The 9,541-nt window shown below is 37.8% G+C and overlaps 3 protein-coding genes across 4 annotated transcripts; 2 read left to right on the top strand and 1 right to left on the bottom strand.

Moving 5' to 3' along the window:
- Positions 1-449: 449 nt before the first annotated feature.
- LOC108047761 (protein SREK1IP1) lies at positions 450-1,747 on the top strand. The gene is made up of 2 exons (XM_017128108.2): positions 450-706; positions 760-1,747. Exons 1-2 carry the CDS (start codon positions 602-604, stop codon positions 1,489-1,491), a joined length of 837 nt encoding a protein of 278 aa, XP_016983597.1. The 5' UTR covers positions 450-601; the 3' UTR covers positions 1,492-1,747.
- A 576-nt stretch (positions 1,748-2,323) lies between these two features.
- LOC108047759 lies at positions 2,324-3,992 on the bottom strand. Its single transcript, XM_017128107.1, has 2 exons — positions 3,803-3,992; positions 2,324-3,742 (listed from the first exon to the last, which is right to left on the bottom strand). The coding sequence occupies exons 1-2, from the start codon at positions 3,853-3,855 to the stop codon at positions 2,434-2,436; spliced, it is 1,362 nt and encodes a 453-aa protein (XP_016983596.1). The 5' UTR covers positions 3,856-3,992; the 3' UTR covers positions 2,324-2,433.
- An 885-nt stretch (positions 3,993-4,877) lies between these two features.
- Positions 4,878-9,359, top strand: LOC108047743 (G1/S-specific cyclin-D2). Of its 2 annotated transcripts, none has more exons than XM_017128073.2 (6): positions 4,878-5,165; positions 5,310-5,959; positions 7,231-7,452; positions 7,914-8,088; positions 8,372-8,517; positions 8,575-9,359. In XM_017128073.2, exons 2-6 carry the CDS (start codon positions 5,417-5,419, stop codon positions 8,881-8,883), a joined length of 1,395 nt encoding a protein of 464 aa, XP_016983562.1. In that variant the 5' UTR covers positions 4,878-5,165; positions 5,310-5,416; the 3' UTR covers positions 8,884-9,359. The 2 variants fall into 2 exon arrangements, with proteins under 2 accessions (XP_016983562.1, XP_016983563.1); XM_017128074.2 differs by having other exon boundaries at positions 4,878-5,131.
- The last annotated feature ends 182 nt before the right edge of the window (positions 9,360-9,541 follow it).

Below are 9,541 nucleotides of genomic sequence, written 5' to 3' on the forward strand. Positions count from 1 at the left end.
GTGTAACGTTTATTATGGTGCACATTTTCAAATAAATCTACTCGCAGGATTATTTAAACTTTAAAATAATGCCAAAATTATAAATAATTGCAAATTGTTTACTGGAAATTCGTGTTACAACTGTAAGTGAGGACATGGGGTTAGAAATCAATAGCGAGATTTGTTTGTTATTATGTTATTAAACATTAACGCACAACTTTAAAAAATAAATAAATTGAGTACACACAAGGTTACAATAACCCATTTATATATTGATTACTTTGTTTAAATTTGGTCCTCTACCAATGGGACCTCCAAAATTTAAAACAAATTAATAATAGTTCTGAAGTGTGCAACATATTAAATAAAAAATAAATGAATACGCCTGACCTTATCTTGATACATTTATTAACCTGGATTAAGGGTACTCGAAAATGCCAGGTGTATGCATCCTGGAATTATCCAACACTGCCGCTTGGTATGTTTAAAAAAGGCGCTCACGGTCGCACTAAAATAATTCGAGTTTTTTTTGTTGGGGTATTAATTTTTGGAAGATAATTAATGCTGCACTAGGCAAAATAAGCTGTGGATAGTCCCGAAAGGAGTGCCGGGGATAGCGGCCATGAATTTCCCACTGGCGAATGCCAACAAGGACACTTTGAGAGCCGCCTGCAAGAAGTGCGGCTATGCCGGTCACCTGACCTACCAATGCCGCAATTTTCTCAAGGTAAGCCTGCACAAAAACCGCATGTTTCACGTAGCTAATGCCGATCCGTGCAGGTGGACCCCAACAAGGAGATCCTGCTGGATGTGGAGAGCACCAGTTCGGACTCGGAGCTGGACTACCTCACGCCGCTCACGGAACTGAGAGCCCAGGAGCTGAAAGGAGGCACTGAAGTGCCACCGCCAGCGGTCCCCAAGGATAAAAACAGGGATAAGAGCCGGGACAAGCTCAAGGAGAGGGACAGGGAGAAGGAGAGGGACAAGGAACGCGGCCAGCAGGACAAGAAGAAAAGCAGCTCGAAAAGAAGCCACAAGGTGGCCAACAACGACAAGGACAAAAAGTCATTGCGGCACAAGAAGAGCAAGAAAAAAAGCCGGAAGCACAAAAAGTCCAGCAGCGAGTTGGCCAAAACCAAAACCAAAACGGGCAAAAGACCCAGCAGCGGCAGCACCAGCAAAAAGTCAAAAAGACGCCGCTCCTCCTCGACCTCCAGCTCATCCTCATCGGATTCCTCCTCCAGCTCGTCATCCTCATCGGAAGACTCCAGCGATTCCTCAGAATCCGAGTCCGATTCCAGCGACAACGAGGAGTCGAGCACGAGTGAATCGGATGAGTATGGACGGAAGAAAAAGCGTCAGGGCAAGTACAAGCGCAAATCCACGGATACGGCCATGTTGCGCCGCAAGAAGTCCAAGGTGAAGCGAAAGCGCCATCGCGCTGGGGGATCTGGTGCTCCAACCGCCGGCAGCAGCTACCTGAGCAGCCTCAGCGACAGCAGCACCTACTGAAGGATCAGGATACACAGCTGCCTCCCAAAGCACTCGCTCCGTAAACTAGTTCGATTTCCGTTTAGCCGTAAGGGGAGGAACTCCTGCCTGTTCCTCCTTCTTCCACACAGAGACTGCCTCCAGTTCCAGGCCCAAAACTTCCCACAAAACTCTTCCCCGGAATACGAAAAGCAAACACTAAACCCTAGACTTGTCCTAGCCCTTAAGTTTCAGCAGGATCTGCTGCAAATACAACAAATTAGTTTGTACAAGAGAAGACATTTAGTTTCTTTCAATGAAGAAGGGATTTATTATCTATATCGCTCATTTACTAAAAGACTCGTACTTTAGGTTTAGTTATTGATACAGAAACACACGTTACATCTTGACTGGTATTAGCTTATCGATATATTATTATCCAATCTTCCATGTAATTCAACAGAATTCACTTAATTAATAATAGCCCTTTGAAGTAATACAAATGATATATTTTAATAATATTTTATAATTATTCTTTTAAAATTAGTTCATTTAAATAAAGTTTGGTCGAAGTCGAATGATTCAATGATGTTTATAAAAACTTAATAAAAGTAATTTCAGCTAGCCAGTAAAAATTCGGATTTGTATCAATTTTGATCAATATTTAAAATTATTGAAGAGATTTTTTACAATAAAACAAAATACAACAATATACTAGTGTTAATAGTAAAACATCATCTGGAGTCAATTTAAGATTACATATATTCTTGTTATCTGCAAAATAGCTCATTAATAATGATAATCTTTTAGTAAATGAACGTTATAAATGTCCATAGTCCCAGTTCCCAGGGTTTTTTATTGAAACTAATGGATATAAAGAAAGCTGGTAGTGTCTGGCTTGTATTTATGGATATGTTTGGAACCCTCACACGCGTTATAATACATTTTAGGTAACAATACAAAACAAATTAATTTGGATAGCAACTATAAGCGACCGGAGCTAGAGTCCCCTGATTTCTGATAGATGCGCAAGGCTTCCTGCAGCGCGGAAATGTGTTGGTGCATTTTGGCTATCTGCTTGGAAGACTGCTCACAATTGTGGCATGCGGATGCGGAATTTAAATCACGGTTAACTTTGCTGGCCAAAAGCTGTTCATTCCGCTCCTTGAGATCGCTATTCTGGACTAGCAGCTCCTCGCAAAGAGCGCAAGCGGAGCAGCGTAGATCCTCCAAGGCCTGTTCCCTTGCCTTGAGATTTCTCATCAGGGCACGATTCTCCCGCTTAAAGTTGAGCAGCTTCTGCTCCAGCTCCAGCATCTCATCCTCGCTGTCGCGATCGAGCAGTGGATCGCTAGGAGCTTCAACTGGAATGGCCGACTTTCCCATGCGATTCATGGCCTGCAGGATGGCGTCCATCTTGTGCTCCATCATCAAGCCTGAGGCTCGCTGTTCGACCATGTATTTGTCCAATGCTTTTACCGCCGGAGGATTATCCGGAGTTTTTCCTGCAGTGGCTATTGTCAGGGCGCCAGCAGCACTAGGTTTCTTTTGGGTATTTGATGAGCCTATGGGTCGCGGCAGTGGCGTGACTATCACATCTTCGTCTGTGGGGCTTCGGTCCCGTCTCTGTTCCAGTTCGGGTTCCTCATTCCCCAGCTTCTCCAGAGATGGAATCCCCACACGTAAACGCGGCTGTGGCTGTGGAGGATTGGCCGGTGTCTCCTTCATCCTCGAACTCCTAGATTTCTCTCCGGACTTGGACAAATCCTCACAGGAAGGTGATCCCGAGCTGGAGGACAAAACCTCGCTGGGAAACTGATCTATTGGCAGATTGTTCTTCACCATATACCGCACAAATTCGCGCTCATCCGCTTCTCTTTCGAATCGTAGGCTCCAGAAACGCTGCTCGTCGTCGTAGAACTGCAGGTAGGTCTCCCGCAGGATCACCTTACCGCCACGAGGTGTCAGTTGCAGGGTGGTCAGCACTTGGTTTTTGCTCTTATAGACAATCAATTTGGAAGCCTCCATTTCACCCAAAATCGATAGAGCAAATCCTACTCGACCCAAGGTCTCGTTCCCTTGATAGGCATGTACCACATGGGCAATCACCGTTTTCCATGTGGAAATGTAAGGATCACCCGTATCCATAGTACTACTCCTGGCAATCGTGGGTTTTTGGGTACCTTGTGATTTCTTGGAACTTCCCGGCTGATAACGCAAACTAGGCGATTCGTTCTCCAAAGGACGATCGTCGTCCTCGAAGATCTGGCGCAAATTTCGGGGGCCCGAATCACTGGAGTTAAATAAATTATTAATAATCCACATCCGGTTAATGATTCCAGGCTTGACTCACCTTCGCAACTTGTCAAAAAAGTCCTTATAGGACTGGTCGTTGCCAATTTCCATGCTGCTTATGTATAACTAGGATTTAGCCCGCCTAAAATATAACCCTACACGTATGGTCGTATCAAAAATATACAAATGCATTAATTAAGTTACTTTATTTTATTTTATTATTGTAGTTTGTTTTCAATAGTGATGTGAAAAATACATCCATCTATCGATTTTTTTTTCCAATAAGAAAATGTATATCGGATTATTGGTTGTCCAAAATAATGCAAATTTATATTAATATATTTTGATACTTCTAGTGAAAAGACAACAAATGACCTTAAAATCCGTGTTATGGATTAGTATACAAAAAATTTGGGAAAAATATTTTGAAAACAATTTGATAGAGTTCAAAACCATTGTCCTCACGGCACAGTCGACTGTTGTCAGCTGTTTTCGGAAATCCCGGCCGTTCCGCTGGAATGTGCTCTGTGGGTATTACGAAAAACTGAAATTTAAATGGTGATGGAGGAGAAAATTGGGAACATTTAATTATTGGTATCGGGTTTTTTACGTGGATAAAACAAATTTGGGAATATTATTTACATATAATAAATATATGTTTGGCTAAATACTCATTTCGCAGTTTGTTTTATAATAATGAAATGAATATTTATTGCATAAATTTCGTTGCATTCAAAGAAAATAAGATAAAAGATCGTCGTTGTTAGGCGCCATCCTTGCAGAACACATCAAAAGATTAAACCGGTTTTTAGCGAAATAGTTATCCCATGGTTAGAACGTTACTTCTGGATTAACAATTAACAATTTTCGGCACGCCAAAACCTATTGGACCATCCGTGATAGAATTATTTCGATTAATACTTAATGCCACAAAGCACACTCCCAACTCATTAACTAAAATCTATTCTTGACAATCCCAATTAGACTAGTTTCAAAGAATGGTGGTTTTAATTATATTGTTGCTTTGATGATCGATTTATAATGAACACGATCATTGCCTCAGTGTGTAAAGGTTATAACGCCTGAGAACACATAATGAACTAGGTCTTTTTTCGTTATAAGGTGTATGTATCTGGTTCATTTTAATGCTTTGTCCACGCCGGTTAAGTGGCAAACGTGTGCAACTAGTATATATTCTGAATTATTTAACTCTTCCTTTCAATTTAATTGTGTGCGTTTTGCATTTAACAAGAAGCATTCGGGATGTTTTCATACCAATAATAGGCAAGAATCAATTTTCGAACATATTAAGCCTATCTATGTATGTACATACATACAAATATACATAAGTACATATGTATAAAGATGAAAGATTCATTTTCAACAGGTTAAAATCATATGTAAATAAAGACATGTAATAGGTATAAAAAATCGAATTTGTACCTATGAAAATATGCCATAAAAGAGTTACTGTGAACACGAGACTAAATATTTTTTAATTGTGCCTTTTTTTGTTGTAATAAATACACACATATTCATTAACGAATATTTTTTATTGTACGCAGTATTGCATATTTGAGTTCTTTAAAGTTCATAATAATCCGACACGCATAAATGGCTTAAGGTTACGAGACGAAACCCTATGCTTTGAACCGATCCTCTTGGCCAAACAATGGATCTTTTATGTTCGGAAAACATATTTAATGAATCTGATTCATCCTTGTATCGCCTAAACAAATGCCAACAAAAAATGGCTGCGCCGACGATCATCAGGGAACCACAATCAATATGTTCGGCAAAAACAGATCCTGATTCAGAGCAAAATCCTGCAAACTTTTCCCAAAACAAGACTGTTGTATGCAATATGAAGGAGATCGTCTATATATATGCATCGATGGACTCTGCCGAGAATCAAGAATTGGAACCACGTTACATCAGCAACGAATCGACGTCACAATCGCAATCACAACAACTTCAAGAGCGGCTGACTAAATCGAATTCGAATTCGAATGCGAATTCCAATTCGAATTCTGCGTCGCCCGCAACGGACAACGTAAACACTGCAATAGGGGACCCCACATTATATTCCGATCGATGTCTAGAGAATGCGCTCAAGACCGAGGAGAAATACCACCAAATTGTCGACACGTACTCCACCATTCAAAAGGACATCACTCCGCCAATGCGAAAAATTGTCGCCGAGTGGATGATGGAAGTGAGTATTCTGTTCGAAGTGGGTACATTTATACCCGTATATTATATAGCACCACAAAAACCACCTAGAAAAAAGCAATCGAAACGTAACTTCAAACTTCAGGACGAATTTAACACTTATGATTCAAAACAATGCTTCAGAAAATAATACAATTTTTAACTACATTAAAACTTTGGGAATTAAATAGATTATTAATTAAAGTCGTAAAAAAGTCTTATCCCAATTTGTATGCGTTTCTTTTGAAAAACAAAGATAATATCTTATCGTATCTAGTAGGTTCTTATGATTTCAAAATGATAGGGTCGTCCGATTAAAATAAACTAAAAACATTTTGGTGAAATCTTATAAAACGAGAATAGTTTTAACCACATGTTGTTACCTTAAAATAATACCTTACCTTACCTTAAAATAATAATAATTACCTTAATAAAATAATAATATTGTATGGAATATGTTTTCTCACCTGATTAGATTTTAAACTTGATCTCTTCAGTCTCTTAATATTCAAAAAGAGAAAAAAACTTGATCTCCGTAAACGTGTAGAAAAACGATTAGGAAAGTTTCATATCAATACCCTTAAACTGGGCTTGCAAACAATGATTATCCAAAATATTTATACTTTATAAGGTTGCCAATGTCTCCTTAACTGCGTAACCAACTCTTGATCAAATTTTAAACACCCTTTGGAAGGCTTTGAAATGCAAAAGTTTTTTATACCTTAAGACTGTGTTCTTTTGCGGTTCTATTTTGTTGGCCATGACTTTCAAGTCTCGCCTATGCAGCTATAGAAAAGCTTTTAATCCATGAAGAGATATCTCCAGTGATCATAGAAGATGGACATTGTTCCAAAAGGGGACAGGTGCATATTAATACTTTCATACTCTAAATGATTATTTTGGTAAGCTTGGCTGTTTTAAAGCGATATTTTCTTGCTTCGCAAATCGAACAAAAACGAAAGAGCCAAGTGACTTACACCAACATGTACATTAGGGTGCCGCTCAGGGCTGACAACCGTTCACATTTCCATATATTACGTCATGATTGTTTTGGTGATCTTGACCCCTCTCATCTAATCAATTTGTTATCCGAAAATATCCAAAATGTCCAAATGCCTCGCTGATGACCCCACTTGATGATCTTATAAAGTATTATATGAACGGTTTCATAACAATTCGTTTCCTTCGTCATAACAATTTAATATTTTATTATCTACTACTATTTTCTTCATTGTTTCAATTGAATTAACTTGTTAACTTGTTAACTTGTTTCAGGTGTGTGCCGAAGAAAATTGCCAGGAAGAGGTCGTGCTACTGGCTTTAAATTACATGGATCGATTTCTTTCGAGCAAATCAGTACGCAAGACCCATCTGCAAATCTTAGCTGCTGCTTGTCTTTTACTTGCTTCCAAACTCCGTGAGCCCAGCTGCCGTGCACTTTCCGTAGACTTACTTGTTGTTTATACAGACAACAGCATTTACAAGGATGATTTGATTGTAAGTCCTTGTTATTTTTTTTTAAGCCTAACTGACTTAAAGGTACATTTTTATGGATTGTGAAATGGTATAGAAAACAATCGCAAAGGTGTCATTATGTTTAACATCTTAGATTTTTGGGTTAAAAAAAAGCAGTTGTATACTTTTTATTTTAAAACAATTAATAAAACAACAACACACTTTTGTAGTAACCAAACATTTTCAGATAACAATAGGTATTTTCTTTGCAAAATTATTCCACCAAAGTTCATTTATCTTCCATTAAACAGTATTTCGCGATTTGTGGTCATATAAGGGGGCTTGTGCATGTTGTGTGTAGATACTTGGCATTATTAACACCTGCTCCGTATAAAACGATTGTTTCAACTGATTTGTTCAGCTTAATGATAAGAAATCTTGCTTTAAATGTATTCTTCCATTTTCTCTAATCAATCGTGTTTTTTGTTCATTCTTATTTTAAGAAATGGGAGCTGTATGTGCTAAGCCGTTTAGGTTGGGACCTGTCATCTGTGACACCTCTGGATTTCCTTGAGCTTTTAATGATGCGCCTGCCGATAGGAAGTAAACACTTCCCAGACATAAACATTGGAAAAGTCAGAGGACATGCACAGGCATTTATATCACTAGCAGCTAAAGGTGAGTTTACACATTTAGATATAATAATCAAAAAAATATACTGTTGAGTGTTAAGCTTTGTTAAAATCAACATTTTATTGACACCTCTTGTAAAAAAATGAAATATATAATCTAAAATCTGTTCAGAATATGTATAGTTTTCCTTTTCTTCTTTTTGTGGGCAGCTTTGTTACATATAGCTGCCATTGAAGTAGTTGATCTTCAGGGATATCTATAATTTCTGTTTACTGAAAATTCTCCCTCTTTTCTTTTATTTTTATAAACCTATTTCGGCACTCCAAAGAACATAAATTCGCGAAATTCTCGGCCAGCACAATAGCTGCATCAAGTATAGCTGCATCGATGAATGGCTTAAAATGGCATCTGCGATCGGGACATAACTTACATTTTCTGTTGAGTCTTATGACTGACCTAACCAGCGTGGAGCAGGTGAGTGTAAGATGAGAACTGCTTTGGAATCTTTTATTTATATGTTTTTATGAACAGGCGCAGGTGCAGGATTGCATGCTACATATGGAAGACATATTTAAGGAGCACAGTCGAAACTTGCAGCCCTTTTTGATGAACATAGATCCTTCACAAATGTCAACGTTATACTATCAGGGTCGCTTTCAAATACATCAATCCCAGCACCTTTCCCAAATCTCAATTCGATCCTTGCCACTGCCGAAAACTCCAGCCGACTGTGTGGAACAACATCAGCAGCACAGCTTTGGGGCTGCAGCTCCTCATAGAACACATACATGCAAGATGCAGGCGCAGGCTCAAAATGAGCTACAAGACGTTACATTTTGAGGATTCAAAATACATCAAGATAGTTATAGAAAGCTAGATTTTAAACAAAAATATATTTCATACTATTTTAAAGCGTATATAGGATCACGCTTACATTATATACCATGTAAGATCGGTCAATATTATACGGTTTACATCTACACCGGTGTATTTATTTACCCAACTACGTGTACTAAACCATGGGTTTTTATTGTAATTATTAATAATTTGTATAAATTAGTGTAAGAAATTCATCATGAAACTTTAAAATGGATAAAACATTAAAACGAGACTGATTGTAAACAGTAAAGCAACATTTTATATTTTGTATATAAGCTTTTCGAAAACCTACCCAGATAACCAAAAAATAACGAACTATTAAAATAAAAGTTTTACAAAGGACATCCAATTTAAAAACACAATATGTAAAAGTCAAATTTAACAAAAACTTGGATAACAATAATTTTAGTTGGTAATAAATGATAGGAAGAAGCAAACTCATGTGCACTTTTTATTTTATAAATATATTATATATATTTTAATATATTATCAATAATTAAACGAATTTTCAATGAATGGGCTGGCAATGTAAAGCTATATTTTCGCTAAATTTAAAATTTTTCTTACTTTATGTAGACCATAGTTCGAAAAGAATAAACAATTTCCGAAATTTTGAGAG

Source organism: Drosophila rhopaloa, unplaced genomic scaffold, assembly GCF_018152115.1.
Source record: "Drosophila rhopaloa isolate 14029-0021.01 unplaced genomic scaffold, ASM1815211v1 contig_3, whole genome shotgun sequence".
NCBI classification, from domain to species: domain Eukaryota; kingdom Metazoa; phylum Arthropoda; class Insecta; order Diptera; family Drosophilidae; genus Drosophila; species Drosophila rhopaloa.

Coding starts and splice junctions, on each gene's coding strand:
- LOC108047761 (XM_017128108.2), top strand. CDS start 602: ATGAATTTCCCACTGGCGAATGCCAACAAGGACACTTTGAGAGCCGCC. Junction 707..759: donor AATGCCGCAATTTTCTCAAG/GTAAGCCTGCAC, acceptor CGATCCGTGCAG/GTGGACCCCAACAAGGAGAT.
- LOC108047759 (XM_017128107.1), bottom strand. CDS start 3,855: ATGGAAATTGGCAACGACCAGTCCTATAAGGACTTTTTTGACAAGTTG. Junction 3,743..3,802: donor TTTTTTGACAAGTTGCGAAG/GTGAGTCAAGCC, acceptor ATTTAACTCCAG/TGATTCGGGCCCCCGAAATT.
- LOC108047743 (XM_017128073.2), top strand. CDS start 5,417: ATGGATCTTTTATGTTCGGAAAACATATTTAATGAATCTGATTCATCC. Junction 7,453..7,913: donor TTTACAAGGATGATTTGATT/GTAAGTCCTTGT, acceptor TCTTATTTTAAG/AAATGGGAGCTGTATGTGCT. Junction 8,518..8,574: donor ACCTAACCAGCGTGGAGCAG/GTGAGTGTAAGA, acceptor TTTTATGAACAG/GCGCAGGTGCAGGATTGCAT.